This window comes from Dromiciops gliroides, chromosome 2, assembly GCF_019393635.1.
Source record: "Dromiciops gliroides isolate mDroGli1 chromosome 2, mDroGli1.pri, whole genome shotgun sequence".
NCBI classification, from domain to species: domain Eukaryota; kingdom Metazoa; phylum Chordata; class Mammalia; order Microbiotheria; family Microbiotheriidae; genus Dromiciops; species Dromiciops gliroides.
Window position 1 is genome coordinate 421,303,815 of NC_057862.1, and position 25,024 is coordinate 421,328,838.

Here is a 25,024-nt window from a genome sequence, read left to right on the forward strand (position 1 = left end):
GGTAAGCAGGACTTAGAAGCATTATGTGTAGGGAAAAGGTTTGTGGGACAGGACTATGTATGAAAGGTATCATAGGGGCTGGGCAAAACTGAAAAGGGTCAGATGGTGATGGTTGAGGGAGTTGGAATAAGTACCTGGAAAAGGCAATAGGACAGAAGCATATGTATGTAGTCTTCAAGAATGGGAGAGGAAATTAGTTTCTCTATAACTATCAACTTGGAACTTTTGAAAGGAGTCTTACTTTTCCACATATGGCCAAAACCAGAAAAATAACGAAGGCACACCAGATTAAAGATAATCCAAAGTGAAAACAAAGCTTTTACGAAGTTGACAGATAACATTTATTAAAACATGTCATACAAAAGGGCATGATCTCTTCTATAAGAAGAAAATATTAAACAGTAACATTAAATTAAGTAAAACCATGCTGTACAGTGAAGACAGCAATATTATAAAGACAAAACTATTCAACCTTTGCAATACAGGCATAACATTTCACAAAATATCAATAAGATATGCAACCTTAAATGACAATTTCCTTAGAATAAAACTATGTTTGTAGCTCAAGGAAGATTCACCTGACTTGCATAAATAAAAGTAAATTTCTGGAAGAAATATTGGAAACCCCATAAAAAAAAAAGGAAACAAAGCAGCAACAACTGACATATGACACAAGCTTCAAGCAAGGAAAAAAAAATCACATTTTAAGAAATGTGTTCCAGCATTTTCCCTCAGGGCACTGTTCAGTATAGTTATTCTAAATTAAAAACAGATTCATTGAAGTAGTTAAGTAGCAAATACTTTGCCACTTCAGAGAAAAACTCTGGTTTCACTGAATAAAGATGGAACTTTTTGAGTTAGTAACCCAATAAAGTATCTTCAATAAATATTAGTGGCACAAGTCAAATAAAATTCACTTAAGATTATATTGGAGGAGATTCTACATGGGTTTAGTCTCATTCTTTACTACTCCCAAGTCATCAAAATGTGGATCTTATGAAACTAAGACCCTGATTTGGCAGTATCTGAACTCTATTCAATCTCTATACATGTAGTCTGTAGCACCTCTTGCCCTGGGGGAAGAAAAGGTATTAATGTTTTTCTTGTATACACATGTTCCAATTTCACTTCCAAAGTACCTGGCAATGCACACCACACATAGAAGGGAGGAACTAGCCCATCGTTTTGGGGAGTATCCTAATGAACTCTTCAAGAATTGCCTTAAAACTTGGTTATCACCCCTAAATTGGGGAAAGGGGAATAAGGGAACTGAGAAAGGTCTGGTCTAGTAGTCAGAATCAAAGGGCTGGGACCCAAGAACTCCTGAGGTTAATCCCATATGATCCCAGGGTGGCCTTGGGAAAAGGCACTTAACCTTTGCCTCAGTTCCCTTTCTTGTTAAATGGTGATGTCTACCTTATGAAGTAGATGATTTTCATGACCTGTCAGTGCTTCTAAAATTAAAAGCATGATGTAAGTGCTAGCATTAATAATGTCATGTAACATTCACAGTCCTCATTAAGTGGAGCCTTTTTTTAAAAAATCAGGATGAGGGAAGAACTCAAGCTAAAACTTAAACAAAAACTGTGGATATTGGAGGGGATATCATCACTACCGTATCTAGAGAAGGCTTTGTGTGACCTCTCCCACTCCCTTCTGCACAATATTTTTGAAAAAAGATATTTCTAAACCAGTGCTGAGGCTAGAGAAAAAAAAGAGAGAGTAATTATCCCCAACACAAAAGGTGGTAATTGAGCAAAGGTTCCAAAGGGGATAAAATTATTTTATCTTGAAAAGGTAGTATGCAAAATTTTCTCTCTTAATAGATATGGTAAACATTCTTCCCCAAGCCTCTCCCTGCCACCCAACCCCATTCTCCCTCCACCAGCCCAAGTCATGCCGGGTAAAGATTTTTGTGCTCGATGAATGTGGTCAGCATTAGAGTGGTCCCACTAAGAGTGTCTGAGGTTGATTTGCTTACCCATACCATTTTTAAAAAATGAAATCCAATACATTATATAAATAGCACAGGACAACAGACAAGTTGAGCATGTATTTTTGGAGAAAAAAAAATTATAAATTAGCAGTTGGTATACATATCAGGATTTCTACAAAAGGTACCAATCTATTTGAATAATGTAAAATTGCAGTTAACATTAAATTCTTGCAAAACTGATGTCTGAGATGACATAGGATAAGGATTTGGAGATTAAGTAACAAAATAGTGGAATAGATTAAAAAAAAAATCTTCAAATTAGTCATGACGAGATTGTTTCACTGAATTAAACAGAGTTGAAGACAGGCATTCCCTACATTTGTGTTTTCTAGCTCAAACTTCCCAGCCTAATTTTTTAAAGGAAAGCTTTCAAATAAACAAAAAAATATAACTTTGCTAATACCTCAGCAGAGGCTAAAGTTATTTGGCAGAAGTAATTGTTTCACAACATCCCTAATAATATTAATGGGAGTCATAAAGCAATTTCTCATCACACAGAAGGACTAGGACTACTTCAAAAAGTAGGAAAGAATTGAGTTAGATTGTATAGTCACCTCTACACAATTCCAGTCATGTAAACAAAGAAAAAGACTGGCAACCAGCAGACATTTCAATATTAAGGAAACAGTATTAATGTGGCAATCAATCAGGAGGTAATATATAGTTTCTAGGTTAAAAACAATATATGTATAAAGAGATTTAAATACAAAGTGCTTTTCTATATTGAGAAGGATACAGTGTTAGTGAATTATCCCTGTTAATTATGTTGATTACAAGAGTGAGCTACTTTCCCTTTGTCCACATACAGTGTTCAGAACTTGAATTCCTAGGAGTTCGCAGTTTGAGTCAAGTCCATTGCCAGCAATGGCAACTATATTTGTTCAAAGCCAATTTTTTAAAACCAAATTCAGTTAGAATCCAAGGAAAAGCTATTTTTCCTACAAAATGAAAACACTTATATTTAAAATTTGGAAGCAATCAAAGTCAAAAGAAGTTAGTATAATTATAGCACCCTGTCCCACCCCAATGAGAAATCTAGGTATATCACAGAGTTTACGAGTACTCGGAGTATGATTTCTTTTCTTAAAAGCAGTCTTCAGTTCAATACATCAGACTGATGGGAGAAAAAAAATCCCAGAATTTCCACTTTCTTGTTTTCTATATGTACAGATGTGTGGACTTGCTAATTTATGCAGCAGTATAATTTGAGAGCTTGACTCTCCAAACTGCTCTGCTAAAATCAGGATTTTTTTTCTCCTATTCCATTCTGAAATACTTTCCAGCCCCCTAAAAAGACTTAAATTATGGGCTCATGTGGATGTATTTGTTTTCAAGAGCTACCACCACCTCCTTTTGTACAGGTACCAGTGCTCAAATTGGGTGACACTGAATGAAAGAACACAATGTGCCACCTGAACAATTTGTTACCAGCTCTTCTCTGCCTCACTCACACTGCATTCTGTTTCTGGTCTTTTGTGGCTTCATAGATACAGAGCTATACTAAATCCAACTTCCAAAACATAAGGGACTCCTAACTATGTTCTTTATCTGTAATTTTTTCTTCCCAGTTACCTATGAGTGACAGATTTTCATTAGAAAGCTCAACTATTTGCAAAAGACCCACAATTCTGAGCAGCAGTAGGTGGGACTTATAATCAGGGTCACAGTAGGTACAATACAAAGAGCTTACACCTAGGGACTCTGCTGGAGTGACAGCTTCCAATCACTCACAGGAACAGGAACTGGAAATCAAGCCAATTAGAAATGCTAATTTCTGGTAACTAGTTCCTATACCCATTGAATTACAACTAGATATAATTTTTTTAAAACTTGAATATACTAAAATATAAAACCTTGTGGGGTTATATCAAGAACTTGATACACATTAATGTAGTATCACAAAAAAAAAAAAGAAGCTTGTACCATGTTACTATTGAACCAAGTTAGAATGTTACCTACTTTGCATCCTCCTTCATGGTTTTAATTAAAATATCCTTTCAAAAGGTAAAACTTAGACCAAAAGAATTATACTTAATTTCTCCTCCTAGGAGCCATACATATTATTTGAGCTTTTTACATAGCAGAGGATTTGTTTGGTGAGATAGCTATTTAACCTAAACAAATTTAGATGGTCTACTCCAAGTTTCATAAAGGCAAAATAACATTTTAACAGGACCAAGTTATGAGTGATCAAAAGTTGTCACTATCTGAAAAAACAAACCAACAATAACAACAACAAAACAAAACAAAAAACCTTACATTTTCATCCCAGTTCTAAATGCAGGTGGCTACATTAAAAACAAAATAAAACAAAAATGGCCCACCTACATCACAACTAGCCTGAAGGTCAAAAATTCAGCTGAGAGGTGGGTTAGCAGAGACTGAACTCTCAGGGCAAGACTGAAGTATATTGACTGGAGAAATTAGACTTTAAAAATTGGCCTACTTACATAGTCTTTCAGAAATATCCTCCAATTTTTAAGCTAGTCTCATAATAGCAAGTACCACACATCATCTGTGCACACAATTTGCATAATTATAATAGTTTATTTTTGTGCACACCACTAAAAAAAAAATCCACGTCCTATTTTTAATTAACATCAGTAGTATTTTGCTCAGCCTTTGCAGCTTCATATGACTTGGTACAAGAAGTCACATGCCGGTGAAAACTGTCCCGCCACATAAATCGTTTCCCACAGATATTACACTCATATGGCTTTATGCCTGTGTGAATTTTCATGTGGCCAACAAGGTGATGTTTCATTTTGAATTTCTTACCACAGACACCACAGCCATAAGGCCGAAGACCAAGATGCATGCTCATATGCCGATCTCTCTGACTCTTGTGAGTGAAGCTTTTCCCACACTGACAAGGGTACAGCTTGTCAGCAGCTGAGAATCCCAAGTGGGAAGCTTCTTCTTTAATGCCTGTCACCATTTCAATGCTATCACTATAGCCTGCTGCTATAATAGTATCCTGTCTGTGGCTACTAAGATTTCCATCTGCTCTTTCTCCAGAAAACTCTTCCATAGAAGAGCCATAGAAATCAACTTGCTCATCGTAATTACTTTCATCAGCTTGTTCATCAAACTCAGCTTCAACTTTTTTTTCACCAATGTGAAAGTCCTCATCCACCCCTGAAGACTGGATAGAGTGATCTGTCTGAATAGTATTTATTGATTCAGTCACCTGATGCTCATCATAAGCAGCATGCACATCAACACCTTCACAGTCCTGTTCAAATCTTTCTGGCTTCACATGGATCCAACGTTTATGAGACATGATGCTGGGCTTGCTATACAGGGGTCTTGTATAATGATATTCAGCACTATCACTGGCCCCTTCTTCACCATCCTGACTGGTCATTTCAGTACTTAGTCTATCATGTTCTGTTGAGGAGTTGCTGGGAAGATATTCATGTTCAGTTAACTGAGATGACAATTCATCTTTGGAACTCTCTTCTTCATTCTCTCCATCTCTCAGTTCTTGGGTTTTAGGGAAATCTGGGTGTCCACCAGAGCCAAGCTCAAAGTTTTCAACTAGGCCATTGTAGCTACTGCTGCTTGGTGATTGATGATCACTGCCATGATTTAGCTTTTGACAAAGGACTGTAGGATTTCCTTCTAAAACCTCAGTGCATTTGTCTACCACATGCCACATCTGAAGGAAACTGGCTGCTGTCAGATAACTGACAATTTCTAAAGCAGGCATTACTAGTCGTCCTGTATAAGTAGAGAGAAGGATGTTCTCAAAAACCCTTGGATTCATAACATCAGGCAAAACTATTCTTCTGCTGTTTTTCAGTAGCACCTGGTCACAAAAGTAAGGTGAGCTGGCAGCAAGAACAGCCTTGTGAGCCCTAAAAAGGTGTCCTTGGACTACAATGGAAACATCACATAATTGTCCTTGTTGTCTCTGCTGGTTTAGTTTCTGCAAAATGGTGCTAGAAAAATCAGGAAATTCCACTCGAAAAGAACTTGTTCCAGACTCCATTTCATTACAAATCTAGTTCAGTACTGCAAGAGAAAGAAAAATTATTACCAATTCCAAGCCAATGAGAAACCTGCTGTACCTCCTTTTCATTCATCATATTCAATTCCCACAAATAAGAAAACCTTTTCACCAAAACCACCACCCTTCCTCCAAGTACCACCAGAGTCAATAGCTTATTTTTGTCTTTCCCTTTCTTGATATATGTATATGGTACAATAGATTTTGACATAGGACTAAGGAAGGCCTGTCACTGTGAACAAAATATAAACATTACCCTTTGGGAATAGTTGAGGACATCTAGGATTATTTTCCAGGTTCTTTTTACCTATAACTACTGGTAGAGAGGGATGATTTAGAGAGCACTAAGAAACAGACCTTATAGTCTTATCCTCCAATAGAAAATAATCCAGAAAGTAATCAGTTAGCCCTTCAGTAAGAATGAGACAGAGGTTGGAGAGAAAGGACGACAAAATTTAGGAATCTCTTGGTCTTGGAAGGTTGCCTAGGGCCCATTTAGCAAAGTTTACTAGGATCTGGCTAAACCCACTAATGTCAACTACAGAGGAATGAGTATTCATTGGCAGATGCAGGGGATAAGGTTGGACAAAATAACTTCCAACATCAAACTCTAATATTCTGGATCCTTCAAGGAAAAAGATCAGAAGGTCAGTGAAAAGCAAGGGAGCAGGGCAAGCCTGTTTGATAACCTCATTTGCTTCCTTACTTAAAAAAAATTATTGATGCCTTTTGTTTTACATCAGTCATTTCTGCACATATTAGCCCACTCCTTCAGAATCAAACTCTCCCCTGTAACAAAGAAAAACAGTTAATAAGAAACAATTGATATGGTAACCACATTTGTCAATTTACATGGCAGCAGAAGTCCTGTTCTATAAAGAGGAAGGTTTCATTATTGGTTCTCTGGGGCCAAGAATGGCTATTACAATTACTCAAGAGTTCTACTTCCTTTTAGTCTTTTACATTACTGTGGTTGCTGGGCATAATGTTCCACTTTTATTTCAAATAAATTCAGTTCAAATAAATCTTCCCATGTTTCACTAAATCCCTTATATTTGTTCTTTCTTACTACATAAATATATTCCATTATATTCATACAGCAGTTTGTTCACCAATTCCCCAAATTATGAATACCCACTGTGCTTTCAGTTCTTTATTCCTCTTATAAAATTTCAGTTTTCCAGAACCAATTCACAGCTCCAACTACAGACTATTAGTATGCTTCTCTTCCTTTAGCCTCTTCAACACAGACTATTAACATTTTTTGGGTCACCTTTACTGATCTGCTGAGCATAAAATAAAATATCAGTTGTTTTAATTTACATTTCTCTTTTAGTGATTGTGGAGTATGACTGCATATAGTCATCAACAATTTGTCATTCTTCTGAAAACTATTCATATTATTCAATCAGTTTTCTGTAGAGGAATAGCTCTTAGTCTTATACATCTGGTTTAATTCCTTTCCTTTTTTTTGGGGGGGGGGGAGGCAATTGGAGTTAAGTGACTTGCCCAGGATCACACAGCTAGTAAGTGTTAAGTGTCTGAGGCCAGATTTGAACTCAGGTCCTCCTGACTCTAGGGCCAGTGCTCTATCCACTGTGCCACCTAGCTGCTCCCTGGTTTAATTCCTTATACATCTAGCCTTATTTACTTCTCAGTGGTTTTGGTTTACATAGTAAGTCTGACTCTTGGGTAATTGTATTTAGGCAATTAAGCACTGAAAACAATTCAAAAAGGAAACATGTTAAACATTTCACATAGCACAAACTACAGTAAAAGAAAAAAAAGTCAATCTTTGTAGTTCATAACAATCAATCACCAAAAAACCTGGACATTAACAATGCAAGCAAGTCACTTTACCTCTTTGAGTCCTAATTTCCTCCTCTATAAAATAAAAGGGTTGAACTAAATGATATCTAAATTCTCTACCATGTCTAAATCCTATGATCTTAAAAATCACCAGGCAAAAAGAGATGGCTTTCTAGATCACCTTTTTTCTTATTTAGGCTGAAGTAACTTTCCCAATCTTCTACATGCATTACTTAAATGTATTCCAATGAATAAAAATCACACAATCTGCTACAAATCTAAAAAATATGGGGGTTGAACTAGATTATTTCTTAAGAGATCACTGTAAGTCTATGTAAAAATCCAATTATTTTATTAAATCTTTTATCTTGTGGCTGCCCTAAGTCAAACTGCTCAGATGATTGTAAGACTATCAAAATTCTGTCCCTCTTCCAAAGAATCAGACCTAAAAAAGGTACACTAGTGATCATCTAATCCAAAGGGCTCAAACACACTCTTGAGTGTAGCCAGAAACAAATTTAAAAGGAATTGGGAAATACTTTACAAAAAGAATAATACAATAGAACATAAGTCTTAATATATGTTGTTTTCTAGGTCAACATGAGGCTGCAGGAATCTTTATGTACAATTTAGTGACCCCTGTATCTATGTGACTTTGTCACCACTGATCTAGTCCATCTTTCCTTTCCACAGGGAAGGAAAATGAGCCTAGAAACTAAGGCAGCTGAAGTTCCTTGCAAGCTGATGACGAAACTAGTACAGAATACTTCTGACTACTGGAGTTCAGTGTTGTTTTTTTTCCTTATCACAGCCAGGCACAACTGGCAGCTAGGTGGCTGGCCCTGAAGTTGGAAGGACCTGAGTTCAAATTTGACCTCAGACACTTACTAACTCTGTGACCCTGGACAAGTCACTTAACCCCAACTGCCTTAAACATCTGGGGGCATCTCTGGTCATTGTGATATATATATCTTGCCACTGAACTCAGATGACTCTGGGGAAAAAGTGAGGCTGGTGACTTTGCATAGCCCTTCCTCACTTTAATTCAATTCACTGCAAGTCATGACATCTGTCACAGTCCTCTTCTAGAATGAAAAACAACAAATTACAGCTGCCCCTTACTAAATGAACTCAATCCTTAGACAAGTTATCAAGAATTAATATTAAATGTTAAGTCCATACAAAGGATGAGTGAATGCAAATAACTATTGGGATCTACATTTATTGTCTATAACTTATAGTCAACTTTTAGGAGTCATATTGTCAATAACTGAAAACTAGAGGAAATGGAAATTACCAAATTCAGTATTATGGGCATGCCACAGGATTCCTTAAGAATTACAAAAGTTCTGACTCCTATTTCACATGCTTCCATTAGAAAATCAGAACTTCCCCAATGATTCAGAATAACACTATCATAATATACTACAAACACCCCTGACAGACAAAACCTGAAATAAATCTCACACTGTCAAAATACTAGTTTGCTAAATTATTACTGATTATCAATGTTAGGTAAATCTAGTATTTGTAGAATTAACTATCAAGCTACAGTTTTATCCATCTTAACAAATACTTCTTTACTACTGCAAAAGATCCATGATTTCATATATTAATGTGGGTACTCCCTCTACTGACACAGAGCACAACACCTCCAATACCTTTAGTAGATAATTCCTTAGTTCAACAGAACCGTGGTTCATTGCCAGGCACATACTCAAAGCCTCTTCAGCTTAGTAGGGCTTTGCCAAAGCTTGTGCTCGAAGGCAGAGCAATTTATGCAATAGCCCAGGGTCACCCCCATGTCAAGTAAGGTAGTACAAGAACACTTTAGTTCTTTAGGTAGCAGTTGCATTGCTTAAGTATTAATTTGAGAAGAAGTTGGTATATGAAATCAAAATCCATGGATGTAGATTTTTAAAAACTTTAAATGTCATGAGTGAAAAGATTCTTTTCTAGATCTCTCATTATTTTACATCAAAAAAAAAATCTGGGAACCAGATTAATAAGCAAACTCAAATGTTAAGCTTACGTGTTCCTCATAGTAACACTGCCAATGTAACAGCTAGCAAATTAAGTCACAGAGTATTTTATCAAGCAGCTTAACTTTTCTTCTTAACTGGATATGTGGCATTTTTATGTAGTTTGTACATTTAGCAACATCCAGTCCTTGACCTCTCCCCTACAGTTCCTAGTTCCTAACAACCCAGACAAATAATGATACTCACCCAAACCAACACCCACACACTCACACTCCTGACCCTTGTAGAATGGCAAATATGAATTCATTTCTTAAAGAAACAGAAACCCATTTTATATAATTTAATGGCTTCTTTTGTATCTATTATTCATTCAAACATTCAACAATTTATTAAGCACCTACTATGTACAAGGCAGTGTAAAAGCTACAAAGCTCCTTTTCTTCAGAAACACAAGTAAGTGCACTAAAAGATCCTTTTGTCCAACACCCTCCTTTTATAGACAAGGAAGGAAAACAATAAGCTCCCAGCCAAGAATGGAAGTCACCTAACAAGAGCGGGTAAATATCTATTTGCCCGGAATCTTGCAAATTTAGTCAAAAGGGCCTTAAATATAAAGGAAATGGACTATCAAGAAGCTAGGTATATAGACACTACAATTTGTGAGAAGAGTAGTCTACTTTTCCAGGCTCCTTTACAAACACTCTATGTTCCAGCCAAATAGGCCTACTCCTTTTTTGGAGCACTCCCCAGACAGCACATTTCACCTCCACTCTCCCTGATTCTATAAAGGCTGTCCTGTGGGTCTGGAATCACTCCCTCCTCACTTTCAACTCCTAGAATCCCTAGTTTTCTTCACAGCTCAGCTTAAGTGTCACTTCTTACAAGAGTCCTATACTAATCCTCTCCGTTGCTTTTGCCCTCTTCCTTGGAAATTACTTTATTTTGTATTGACTTTTGTAACTGCTGTCCCCTAAAAGAATAAGCACTTAAATTCAAGGACAGTTTCTTTTTTGCTGCTGTATCCCCATTACTTTGACTATAACAAATTTTTGTTACATAATTTCAACTGGGCTATCACTGCAGCAAGGGAATCTTTTTACATTTCCCTAACTGATCCCCTATCACACATACTACATACAGCAGCTATTCCAAACCTTTTCATTCTTCCTCAAATCTTACTCCTGAGCTGCCCTTGGGGTGGGACAAGGGGTGATCATTGCATCTATACTGGTGAAGGAATACTGGGACATCCCCAATGGCACTGAATGCCACTGGAAGACCTATGTCACCACCAAGATGGGTGCCGCTGTTGGCCTCTGCCTACCACCTTGTGTTTTTTCTACCTGAATCAGTTGCTGAGGAAATGTTAAGGGCTGGGAAACTGACATTCTCCATGGCTGCAGTAGGTGCCATATTTGGGATTACTTCCTGTGTCAGTACTCAACTTCGAGAAAAACCAGATGACCCTTTGAACTACTTCTTTGGTGGCTGTGCTGCAGGCCTGACCCTCGGATCCCAAATGCACAACTATACCACTGGAGAAGCAGTGTGTGTATACATGGGTGCGGCTGCTGCCCTTATGAAGATGGGCAAAATGGAAGGTTGGAAGCTAGCCAGCAGGCCCCAAGTGTAAGCCAGCAATGCCTTTGACAAGTGTTTTGTTAAAAAAAAAAAAAAAAGAAGACTGATATATAGTAACCTACTTTCTGTTTCCCAGAGTTTCCTCATTCTACCCTCATGTTAAATAAAACTTGAGACAAACTTGAAAATAAAAAAATAAAAAATCTTACTCCCCATAGCACCAGTCTATGCTGAGGACTTCACCTCATACTTCATAGAAAAAATTGAGGCTGTTTTTCAAGAGTTCCCTCTTCTCTTTTCCTCATCTCACATCACTCAGTTATCTTCCCCTATCTTCTCCTTCATCAAACTCTCACAAACAGGTAATCTTTTTCCTTGCCAAGAGAAACTTTCCTTCATGCATCCTTGACCCCACTCTCTGGCTGATCATCCCCACTACAATTTCTCTTAGCTACTGACTGCCTCCTTACTGCACACAAACGAACACTTTCCACCTCCCATCCTTAAAAAATCCTCACTTGATCCCAACATCTCCACTAGTCACTATACTTTATCTCTCTTCTTCTCCCTTAAACAATCTATATTCTGTGCTTCCACCTTCTCTTTACCCACTTCTGAACTCTTTGCAATCTGCAACTCTTATAATTCTACTAAAGCTACTCTTCCAGCCTTTTCTCGATCCTCATCCTTCTTGACTTCTCTGTAGCCTGTGACACCACTGATCACCTGCTTCCCCTAGACACCCTCTTCTCTGTAGGTTTTCATGACACTGAGCTCTCTTCTAGTTTTCCTTCCTACTTAACTGTTCCTCCCCACACATCATCCAGGTCACTAAACCCTGGGCATGTCCTAAGGCTGGTCCTGGGCCCTCCTCTCCCTCTATATTACCTCACTTGGTAATTTCAACAACTCCCATTAAGTTAAATTATTTCAATGCAGATGATTCTCAGATTTTTATAGATAAAGCCTTAATTTCTTTCCTGTACTCCAGCCCCATATTATCACCTACTTTTTGAACATCTTGAATTCAATGTCCTGTAGGCATGTCAACCTCATTATGCCCAAAACAAGATTTGTTCCCCCTTCCAATCTTCTGAGCTTCCTAACTTTCTTATTAAAGACGAGGAGACTATCATCCTCACAGTCATCCAGGTTCACAACCATTGTGTCATCAATGTCCAATTCACGACACACATGCAATCTGTTGTTAAGAGGCAACTAGGTGGCGCAGTGGATAGAGCACCAGCCCTGAAGTCAGGAGGACCTGAGTTCAAATCCGGCCTCAGATGCTTGATACTTACTAGCTGTGTGACCCTGGGCAAGTCACTTAACCTCAACTGCCTCACCAAAAAAAAAAAAAAAACCAACCAAACAAACAAACCAAAAAACAAAACACAAAAAACCACAATGCCCTGCACCCTATATGTTAGTTATTAAATCTTACCTTTCCTATCTTTATGTCTTCTATAAATGTCTCTTCCTTCCCACTCAATACAAAAAAAAATCTAGTGGCAGGCCCTCATCACCTGAGACCTAGATCATTACAATAGCCTACTGGTTGATCTCCCTGACTCAAGTTATCTCCCCACTCCAGAATATTCTGTCAAGTGCCAACATGATTTTCCAAAAGCACATGTCTGACCATATCATATACCACTCTCCCCACTCAATCAACTCCAGTGCCTCCCTATAAAATCCTGTTTGGAATTTAATGCCCTTCACAACCAGTCCCCTTCCTACTTTCCTTCTTATGCTTTACTCTACCTTCACGTACTCTACAATCCAGCATCATTGGCCTACTTCCTATTCATTACACAGGATACTCTATCTTCCAACTCTGTGCCTTTTGCTGGCTGACCCTCCTTCCTGGAATGCTCTCCCTCCTCACCTTCAGGTTCCTTCAAGAGTCAGCTCAAATCTCCCCTTCTACAGGAAGCCTTTCCCATTTCTTCCTAACCCTCCTTCCTAGTGCCTATCCTCTAGATATTACCTTCTTTTTACACTGTATTTATCTTATATACAGTTGGACAGTGCTTGGAACAAATAAGCACTTGATAAATGCTAGATAACTGACTGGACGTGGCAGGTGCTGAATAAATATTTGAAATTAATGGAGGCAGGTAGGTGGCACAGTGGATAAAGCACTGGCCCTGGATTCAGGAGGACCTAAGTTCAAATCAGGCCTCAGACACTTGACACTTACTAGCTGTGTGACCCAGTGCAAGTCACTTAACCCTCATTGCCCTACAAAAATTAATTAATTAAACAATTAATGAAAAATATAGCAGCAGAGCAACCAAGAAATTCACAGGGCACAAAATCCAAGAAAGGAGTGAATAATACAATCCCATGGCCTCAAAGACTTCATAGGGATGAGACCCATGCCTACACTGTTTTTTGGAAAATTGTGCCTTGTTCAAAAGCAACGGGACAAACAAAAGGGGCAAAGGGCAAAGTAGCACTGCATGTGTATTAAAAAGCTATATATAAACAAAAACAAATAAAAAAAAAAAGAAGCTATATATAGTTATGTGAGGAAATTCGGAAAGGGGCTGGGAGGTGGGAAGAGAATATTGGAAAGCATTTGGTTTATCAATGGAGGCAGAAGCTGAAAGAATATCATCACAAACTTATATTCTGTCCAGACCACCTGGCCAAAAAGAGGCAAGAGATGAGAAATACAGGAAACAAACAAATCATAGCCTGGCACTGAGACATGATGGTGAACTTCAATTTTCCAGTAAAATTCTCTCTGCCAAAAGCAGAGCAACTAAAAATTTCTTGATTTACCTTATTGATAACTTCATGCTTCAAAGGTAGAGGAACCAATATGGAAAACTTCTATATTTGATTTTTTTTCCCTTTTCATTTTTTTTTTCAAGGCAATGAGGGTTAAGTGACTTGCCCAGGGTCACACAGCTAGTAAGTGTCAAGTGTCTAAGGTTGGATTTAAACTCAGGTCCTCCTGAATCCAGGGCTGGTACTTTATCTACTACACCACCTAGCTGCCCTTTATATTTGATTCTCATTCAGAAATTTTGAAAAACTAGCTACTTGGGGTAGAAATCAATGGTTGTAACTTTGAGATAAGTGACCACTCCATCATAGAATTGATGACAGAGGAAAAATCAGGCAAGATCTAATGTGTTTGGTTTGATCCACGAGGAGATGGCCCATTCTTGGAAGAATGACAATAAATGAGCTTTTTACACATCCAAAAAAAAGATCTAATGTGTTCTAGATTTTTCTATTTTAAAAAAGTATTGATACATTTATATCACTTTCATTTCTAAATCTAACCTTCTCTACCCAATGAGTCTTCTCATCCTACATTCTAGGAGAACAAAAAAGGGCACTGAGAAAGAATAGGTAGAATCCCATAATCAAAAATTCTCTTACAGTAGTAAGGCCAGGAGGGATGGCAAGCTCTCAATAATGGAATTTCAAATATACAAAGAGAAAAAAATCTTATGAGAAAAAGGGAGATAGAAGTGAAAATGTCTAAAAAGATTAAAATGGATGTATATGTAATTCAACCAACTTAAGATTTTTGAAAGACAAGAGCAGTTGGAGACAAGGACAGAAAATGAAAAATAAATACTTAAGTAGCATTTAGGAATATTTAAGAGGGCTACAGCTCACAATGTATTTAGGTTGGCATGGAAAAAGAAGGATAACAAAGATGGAAAAAGAAGACAATAAAAGAGAGAAGACCCTCTCCTCAGGGTGGCTAGACAATAACAGGAAATGGAGAGAGAGCAGAGCTATTAGAATCTTATTTTGTTTCTATTCCCTCTGGCAAAGGAGAATGATCTTTAGATTGGAAAAGAGAGAACAGAAATGGCTAACAGTGAGATAATGAGAGCAATCACCTACCCCTTTATGAGATCTAGTCACAAGCAGAGATGTACTATATTCTTGGGAAACTCAACAACCACTAAGTGTTTACTATGCTCCAGGAACAACACATAGAGCTGAGGAGAAAAAGGAAAATGCTTTATCTATTTATGTAAAAGTCTCTGCCTTCAAAATGCTTATCTTCTAGCAGCTAATCAGGGAACTGTAATTGCTGAACCCTAATCGGGAAGCTTCTAAAGACTTTACAAAGACATTTAAAGAATTAAGGAATGACAAATATTGTGTCAACTTTCAAAAAAGGAACCAGAGTAGAACCTGCAAACCATAGGCCAGGGAGCTGACTATATTATTCAGTGTGGTTAATGAGAAAAGCCACACAGAGCAAATATGGCTTCATCAAGAACAGGTCATGTCAAACTAACCTCTTTCCTTTTCCTGACAGGTTTACTAGGCTGGTAGGAGAGAGGAATACTACAAATACATTTTAATCTAGATTTTGGCAAACTAATTGGTCATGCCTATCATATAATTCTTGTGGAAAAGATGAGGTGACATGGACCAGATGACAACACAATTGGGGGAATTCATAACTGGGTGAGTGCCTGGACCCAAAGAATTATTATTAGTGATTTAATGTCAACTTGGGAGCTCTCAAGTGGAGCTCTCCAGAGATCTATGTATGTGGCCTTCTGTTGTGTTAAATTCTTTTTTTTTTTTAATTGAGACAATTGGGGTTAAGTGACTTGCCCAGGGTCACACAGCTGGTAAGTGTTAAGTGTCTGAGGCCGGATTTGAACTCAGGTATTCCTGACTCCAGGGCCGGTGCTCTATCCACTGTACCACCTAGCCACCGCGTGTTAAATTCTTATAATGACTTAGATAAAGAAATAAATGGTATCCTAATCAAGTCTGAAAATGTCACAAAGCTGAGAGGGACATGCTGAGGGAGCATTGGTTGACCTTTCTAAGGTCAGTCTGGAAGTTACTTCACAAAACCTTGTTCCCAACAGAGATCTGTACTCTGAACATGGCACATTCTGTTCAAGGACCGCCTTCAAGTCAATCGATGGATTTGAATGCCACCAGCCAATTAGCTTGGAGCAGTGTGTGGGGACCACCTATTCTTCCTGACCCCCAGGGAGCTTTGCTCAGGGAGACACAGGATCTCTCTCTTGGTAGCCTGAGTCTCTACTGTAGATCTTAGCTAGGTTTTCCTATTCTTTCAGAGACAGGTGTTCTCTCTTTGCTAACCTCTAATATACTTTAATAAATGCTTAATGCCTAAACTGTTGCTGAAGTCTCTAATTTAAAAGTAAATCCTAGCTAGCTTTCCCCACACTAGGGACAGGAATAAGGTGACCACACATTTAGGTGACCACCCATCACATAATGTACAACCTGATAGTGTCAAGATTCAAAAAGATCACTGAATCAAATATAGTAAGATGAAATTTACTAAGAACAAGTCACAAGTACAAGATAGCAGTTCATCTGAAATAGTAGGATATAGCAATCAAAAATGCTAATGTTATCTTAGGCTGCTTTAAAAGAGCTATAGTGGGAGCAGCTAGGTGGCGAAGTGGATAAAGGATTGGCCTTGGATTCAGGAGGACCTGAGTTCAAATGTGACTTTACACTTACTAGCTATGTGACCCTGGGCAAGTCACTTAACCCTCATTGCCCCACAAACAAATAAAATAAAATAAAAAAGCTATAGTGTCCAGGAAACTGAAGATTAGAGTGCCACAAACTCTGCCCTGGTCAGACCGCATCAGAAATACTGTGTTTGGTTCTGGTTGTTATTATTTTAAGGAGAAAATTTACAAAGTAGAGGACAAAACATTAAGATCTAGAGAGGTGAAGAGGCTTGTCCAACATCACATGGAACCAACTATTAAAAGAGCCATTATCCACTTTGAATGGAAGGTTTTTCCATCTCTAAGACCTTTGATCCTTACAGAACTGCTGAAACAAGGTAGGACTGAGAGAGCCTTCTACTTACCTACCATCAGCAGCAGAGATGCTCCCATCTACTACTATCCTGCTTAGACTCATACTTTAAACTCTTATCCATCCTTATTACTCCCAGACCTGAAGACAATGAATATCTAACTGCCTAAGAGTAAATTCCTGCCCTTGCCTTCAACTCAGATGTCCTTATCTCTCAATCCCATTCATACATAATTAGACATCTCCAATGCCACACTTTAGCTCTGGAATTCCTCTTCTGCTGTTAACTAACAAACTGCACTTTCCTTCTTTGGCCTTTTCCCTCTTGTGTTTGTGCTACCATCTTCTGACTGACACTGCATCACTGGCCACCCTCTGCAGTACTGGTTGCACTTTCTCTCATATTTTACAATATAATGCTCCCGAAATGGGAGTCAGAAACTCTTGCAAACTCTCCTTCTTTGAGGTTCTCAGTTGCTACAGTCACCCAATCAGAATCCAGATGTCTTATTTACTGACTCCAAAGTCATTCTCCTTCCTTTCTCAAGAAGCCTTTATGTCACATGACTTTTCTGTTGTTGTTTTTGCTGGGCAATGAGGGTTAAGTGACTTGCCCAGGGTCACACAGCTAGTAAGTGTCAAGTGTGTGAGGCCGGATTTGAACTCAGGTCCTCCTGAATCCAGGGCCAGTGCTCTATCCACTGCGCCCCCTAGCTGTCCCAAGAAGCCTTTATGTCAACACACATAGTGATGATCTTTCAAACATCCTAATTATCCTGTTTATCAATACTCTCAGTTCCCATAGTTTATTCCTCTACTCTCAGTTACAGAAATGGTGACAACCTTGATCTTGCCAGTACTACAAATGTTCAACTTCCATGATCAATAACTCTTTAGCTCAACATAATCTGCCATCATCTCCTCTTTCCTATACCCTATCCCTTCTAAACGTACTCACTGTCCTCAACATAAACCACTCCAAACCTAAGTACTTTCCTAGGCTAAAACACTGCTCTGGCTTCACTTTCCTCTTTCCCCAACACTGACCCTTTATTGTTAACCTGTTCAACTCTGAAATATCCTATACTCTTGACTCCCTGTCCATTCATGCTTTGACAAAACTCTGCCTCCAAAATGATTAGGCACACCATAAATTTATGTTATCTAACTGGGACCTCACTACAAAAAGATAACCCTTTTACTCCTCAAGTGCTTCTTGTTCCCAGTCACCACAGAGCTACAACAATTATCCCAAATCTTTTCTTTCCTCAAGCCTCTCTTTCCACCACTTCTCACCCCTCTCTCAGCTGAGGACCTTGCCTCCTCCCTTAACAAGAAAATTTAATCCATTAGCCATGGGATTCCTCTCTTCTCTATAACTAAGAATTTCCTGATATCGTTTCCCCATTCCCTGTTCCTTTACTCCAGTCTCCAGTGAATAGCTAGTTCTTCTTCCAGGGTGTATAGGATGTTCAAGGAAGACTAACAAGTCTAGTGTGATGGCTTGCAGAGCCCTTTTCAGGGCTGCCCATCCACCTATGGTTATCTATCTGGCACTCCAATCTCCCCTATGACTCCAAGAAGCTGTAACATACACAGTGCCACACCCCAGTAAACCATGCAGGCAGACTGGCTAAATCAGGTTGATAACCTAAGGGCCTCAAATCCATTGGTGAACTAGCCGGGTGTCTAACCCGAGCACATAAAAGTTCTCAGGGGAATGGGCAGATGAGAACAATTTGTTCCAACAACCAACTGAAGTAGGTGTCATGGAGTGCTTAGAACTTGGTCAAACATTGTGAAGAGGCCAAGGTCATCCACTGCATCATGAGCCATTGTCAGTCATCCTGACTTTTGTCTTGCCACCGGACTATGATGACTCTGGAAGAGAGAAAGCTGATGACTTTGTGCAATTCTGCCTTACTTAAATCCAATTCACCCAAGAGTCAAGAGATCACCCCAAGATGCCATTGGTCCTCTTCAAAACGAAAGACAAACAAGTTCTTTTTCCCACTAAGGCCAAGACCTGATTCCTTGATCACATTCCCTTCCATATTCTCTAACAAACTGCCCCCACAATCATCCCCTTCTAATTTTCAAGCTCTCCATATCTACTATATACATATACTCCTATCTTTGTTGCCTATAAACACACCCATATCTCCTTCATTTAAAAAAAAAACCTCAGGGGCAGCTAGGTGGCACAGTGGATAAGGTACCGGCCCTGGATTCAGGAGGACCTGAGTTCAAATCCGGCCTCAGACACTTGACACTTACTAGCTGTGTGACCCTGGGCAAGTCACTTAACCCCCACTGCCCTGCAAAAAAACAACAAAAAAACAACCTCCCTAAACCATGACAATCCCCTCAAATTATCATCCTATCTTTTTTTTTCTCAGCCAAACTCCTAAAACAAAACCATTCTCAGATAATTCCTCAATACTTTCTTTTCTTATTCATTCAATCCTTTATAATTTGGCTTCTGAACTTATTCAACTGAACACATCTCCAAAGTGATCAATGATAATGATCTCTTACTTACCAAATCTAACTGCCTATTTTCAATTGTTATACATCTTGACCTTTCTGAAGCATTTGATACTTTTGACTACCTTCTCCACCTAGATATGCTCTCTTTCTTTGGGTTTTCACACCACTGCTCTCTTTCAGTTCTACTTCTGTTTGACCAATCTTTTTCCATCTCCTTTGCTTGATCACTCTCCATATGCCAACCCTAATTGTGAGGATATCCAAAGACTCTGCCCTAGTCCTTCTTTTCTTTGCTCTCTACACTAATCTCACTTGGGGACTTTTCACAAACTCCCATAGGTTTAATTATCATCTCTATGAAAATGATTCCTTTTATATATATATATATATATATATATATATAGACCTAGTCTCTGGAGTTCCAGTCCCACATAACCAACTGACTCTTAGACATTTCTAATTGGATCTCCTCTAAGTATCTCAAACTCTAGATATCCAAAATAGATCTTATCCCCAAAACTGACTACCTAACAAACTTTCTTATTTCTGTCAAAGACACTACCATCCTTCTAGTCACCAAGGTTTGCAACCCCAGTATTGCCTTTGAGTCCTTACTCTTTTTTTTTTCTTTTTTTTTTTTGTAAGGCAATTGGGGTTAAGTGACTTGCCCAGGGTCACACAGCTAGTAAGTGTCAAGTGTCTGAGACTGGATTTGAACTCAGGAACTCCTGAATCCAGGGCCAGTGCTTTAACCACTGCACCATCTAGCTGCCCCGAGTCCTTACTCTTACTAATCTCCGATCCCTCTTGTTCTAATGGCTACTCTCTACAAACAAGCTCAAGTCTCCCCATCTTCAAAAAACCCTTGCTGATCCATCCATTCCTGCTAACTATCATCCTATAGTTCTACTCACTTTTGTGGTTAAACTCCTTGAAAAAGTTAGCTATAACCAATAACTCCATTTATTCCCCTCACTCTCTTCTTAACAGTCTGGATTCTGACCTTATCATTCAACTGAAACTGCTTCTCTATGAATGGTACCAACAATCTATTAACTGCCAAATCTAAGTCTTTTCTCAAGCCTTATCCTTCTTGACATCTCTTCTCTCTTCTGTTAAGATTTTCATGACTCTACTCTTTCCTAGTTCACCTCCCTTTCTAATTATTCCTTCTTAGTCTCCTTTGCTGGATCCTTTGTCAGGTCATACTCACTAACCCTGGGTGTCCCTGAAGGTTCTGTCCTTGGGTTCCCCCCCCCCTTTTCCCCTTCTCTACTGTTTTGCTTGGTGATCTCATCAGTTCTCAAGGATTCAATTATCATTTCTATGTGGTTGATTCTCAGATCAACTTATGCAGTGCTAACCTCTAGTCTCACATTGAATAATGACAATAGCTAACATTTTATAGAATGCTTTTTAAAGTTTGCAAAGCACTTTACAAATATCTCATTTTATCTCACAACAACCCTGGAGGTAAGTGCTATTATTATCCTCATTTTTATTGATGAGGAGACTGAGGCAGATAGGGGATTAAGTGACTTGCCCAAAGTCACACAATTAGTAAATGTCTGAGGCAGGATTTGAACTCGTCTTTCTGAGTTTAAGTCCAGGGCTCTACCTAGATGCTTCTATAAAGATCGCAGATCTCCAGATGTCTACTAAACATCTCAAACTGGACATTCTAATTTCAACATGTCCAAAACTAAATGTATTTTCTTTCCCAAGCAAATCCTTTTTTCCCTGTTACCATTGGAAGACACCACCATCCTAGTCAGCCAGGCTTGAAATCTGGGTGTCATCCTCAATTCTTCAATCTCTTTTACCCCATACATCCAATTTGTTAACAAGTCCTGTTTTTACCTTCATGACATCTTTCAAACTGGCTTTTAAACTGTTCTTCATACATGACACTTTGGTGTTTCTCACATATCACATTCCATTTTCTGTCTCCTTGCCTTTGCCTGTACTGTCCTCAATCACCAGAATACATTTGCCCCTCACTTCCACTTTTCAGCATCTGTCTTCCTTTAAGACTTGGCTCAAATGACACTTTCTACACAAAGTCTTTGCTGAATGCCCCATGTTTCTAGTGCCTCTTCTAAAAAATTACCATGTAGGTAATTTGTATATATGTATATAATGTCTCTCCTAAAAGCATCTTTGTAAGGTAAGCTCCTTGAGGTAGGGACTAGTTCACTTTTATCTTTGTATCAATAGCACCTAGTACAGTGTCTGGCATACACTAGACATTTAATAAATGCCAACAAATGGTCAGTTCAATCATTTATTTGACAAAAAAAAAAAAGGCATCTTTGTTCAAAGGCAGTCTATTTCACTTCTAGATAGCTCTAATTGATGATAGGAAGTTCTTCCTTATATCAAATCTAAATTTCCTTTCAAGACCCTCTATGATCTCATCTACTCACCTTCTGTGGCATTCTTCCTTCATACATAGTACATTCCAACCAAACTAAGCTAACTGTTTTCATTATCTCATCTTGTCCTCTCTAGTCTCTGTGGATTTTGCAAGACTTTCTTCAACATCCCTGCCAGCTGAAATAATGTTCTTCTTTCAGTCAAGTTCAGGTATCATGTCTTCCCTTGACAACGTCATCCTCATTACTGTAGCTAGAAGTGATCCTACCTCATCCTCCAATCTCTCATCTCTCTGTTGAAACTCTCCTATGCACTTATCTTATTCTTATTTGCGTAAGAACTATTTGTATATATGTCTTCTTTCTACCATGGCTGTGGATTAGCTAACATTACACAAAAAGTTGCAACACGGGGGCAGCTAGGTGGCAGTGGATAGAGCACCAGCCCTGCATTCAGGAGGACCTGAGTTCAAATCTGGTCTCAGACACTTGACACTTACTAGCTATGTGACCTTGGGCAAGTCACTTAACCCTCATTGCCCTGCCCAAAAACAAACAAAAAACACAGAATAGGTGCTTAATACATGCATATTGAATTGAATTGATGAGTTAGCAAGACAGTAAGCAACACAATATGATGAAAAGTTCAGGGTTGGAATGCTGACTCTGCCCCTTATTTCCTTAGTCAAATTAATGTAATTCTTGACCTCAGTTTCCTCTTTTGTAAAATGGAAAAAAAAAAGGATGAGATTATTCCTAAGGTCCCTTCCAGAGCTTATGGAAAAGTTTATACAGAGGTAATGAAGGTGCTGGCAGCAGGATTAAAAAGGAAAGGGGCTGATATAATATCTACTGCAGAGACAGAGTAAAAAACACTTGGTATCTGATTCAATATGGGAGTAGAGGAAGGAGTCTAAATGACTGATTCAGTGACAAGGAGAATGGTAATATCCTTTAACAGAAAGGTAAGAGGAAGACCTGACATTTGAGGGGGGAGGGTGTGTAATTTAAGATTCTAAATGTGGATTCTAATCTGCTCCCCCAGTTTTGGGGGAAACTGACTAAAATCACTGATAAAACGAGTTTAGGTTTTTAAGGGTTTATTGAAAAATAGAAAGAAAAAGATTGAGAAAAGAATTCCAATAGCCTGGCATTCCTATCTTTCCTCAAATTTCCTGTGAAGTCCTCTGCCGCCGCCGCCACCACCACCATCAAGTCAGGAACCCAAAAGGGAGAGAGCTCTCCGCGCAGGCCCTCCTTCCTCCTTCCTGTCTCCTCCCAGAAAATAGGAGGCTCCTCAAGTTGATTGGCTGGTAGCCTTGATAGACAGCACCCATGAGCAAACGTCACTTCCTGACGCCAAGGAAAAGCCACATGGCCTTGCCCTCTGAGGCATTTTCCTCATGGCAGAGCTTTCCCACAGCAAGTCTCCAGTAGGTGGCATCATTCCAATCATTACAAGGGCGAGAAGGGAGAAACAGAGTGGAAAGGATAGAGGAGAACTGCTGAGTTCAGTCTGGGAATTATCTATATGTAATGCATCTATACATTACTTTAGAACAGTAGTTTCCAAGACAAGTGATTCGCCATTTTACAAAACATTAACGATTCAATATGTGTTCTGCAATTGCTTGTCTCTCTCCCTACCACATAACTGGCCCACCCATCTTTAAAATACTCACAGCCTCTCCTCCCTACTGCACATCTTATCACTAGGTTAAGGAAAAACAAGCACATCTCAAAATTTACCCACAAACCTAACTTTCTATAAAACCTATTAAAGAAAGCAAGAGTGTGGTAGAGAAGCAGAATTGGTAAACTTCTTATTGACCCACAAATTGCTTGCCTTTACTTCAACAGATGATAATATGGTATGGCCATTCATGAGGCCATATTTTCAAAGATATGTTTATTAGTAGCAGTTCTTTAAAGATTGGTGGAAATGCACAAAAATGGCCATAGTATTAGTCTACAGAACACATTATCACGGGCAACATTAGCTATTTTGTGGTCTAGTAGAACAACACCGGTTAACCAAAAGGTTTAATCTCCAGTGAAATGGTCACATTTTAATTCAAAGTACAGAAAGCTATCAACATCCAACACTTCAAGGATCTGTAATTTCATTCTTGTGGGTGCCTGCCTCCTTCTACCAATACAGATCACAATCCTTCCAAAACCTAGCACAGTCCATCTTTGAGAACTGTTATTTGGGAAGGAATGGTAGAACTAACCCTCTACCTACAACTCTACAACTAACCTAGTGATGAGCTTCCCTGAATTTGGCAAGGCTGATACTTGAACAACAGATCTGCAGTCCATCATTGGGCCCATATGTAGTTTTTCCACCTTAGTAAAACCTGCCAGACCTTTCATTTCACTGGCACAGAAACTGAGAATCTTGGGTCACCACCATAGTCACCTCATTGCTCTGATTCTTCTCTTATAACATGACTAATGCAAAAATATGTTTAATGTTATTATATATATATATATATATATATATATAAAACCTATATCAGATTACCTGCTGTCTAAGGGGGAGGGAGGGAGAAAAATCTGAAATTGGAAAGCTTGTATAAACAAATGTTGAGAACTATCTTTACATATAACTGGAAAAAAATAAAATACTTTTATCAGAAAAAAAAAAGAAACAACATATATATGTGACTACATATGAGGAGCTACACTAGGTACTAGCTCTCAGATCGGACTTAATGACAGTGATGTATGCAAAACAGAAGGGAAAATTTAATTTAAGGTTTTATATATACATTTTCAGAATGTAGAAGTTTAAAATATGTATCCTTGCAAAAATGAATTTCAAATCAACAGCAATAGATTTTGCTTGTAAAATTCAAATGCTAATGGATTAATAGATAATTCTACTTGTAAATCTCAAGTGATACTTTTGTTCTCTGGACCACATCCCTGTTAATATTTCTTATCCTAATTCATTCTGAGAAAATAA

General features: G+C 38.5%; 1 protein-coding gene and 1 pseudogene across 2 annotated transcripts in view; one reads left to right on the forward strand and one right to left on the reverse strand.

Annotated features, from left to right (window-relative positions):
* Window positions 1-337: 337 nt before the first annotated feature.
* Window positions 338-25,024, reverse strand: part of ZBTB43 (zinc finger and BTB domain containing 43) — a 31,084-nt gene continuing 6,397 nt past the window's right edge. For both annotated transcript variants that reach the window (XM_043985202.1, XM_043985204.1), the window contains exon 2: window positions 338-6,013. In XM_043985202.1, coding sequence (XP_043841137.1) covers window positions 4,587-5,990 — 1,404 coding nt within the window. In that variant the 5' untranslated portion in view covers window positions 5,991-6,013 and the 3' untranslated portion in view covers window positions 338-4,586. The remainder of the gene's footprint in view (window positions 6,014-25,024) is intronic.
* LOC122739022 lies at window positions 8,418-11,432 on the forward strand (annotated as a pseudogene).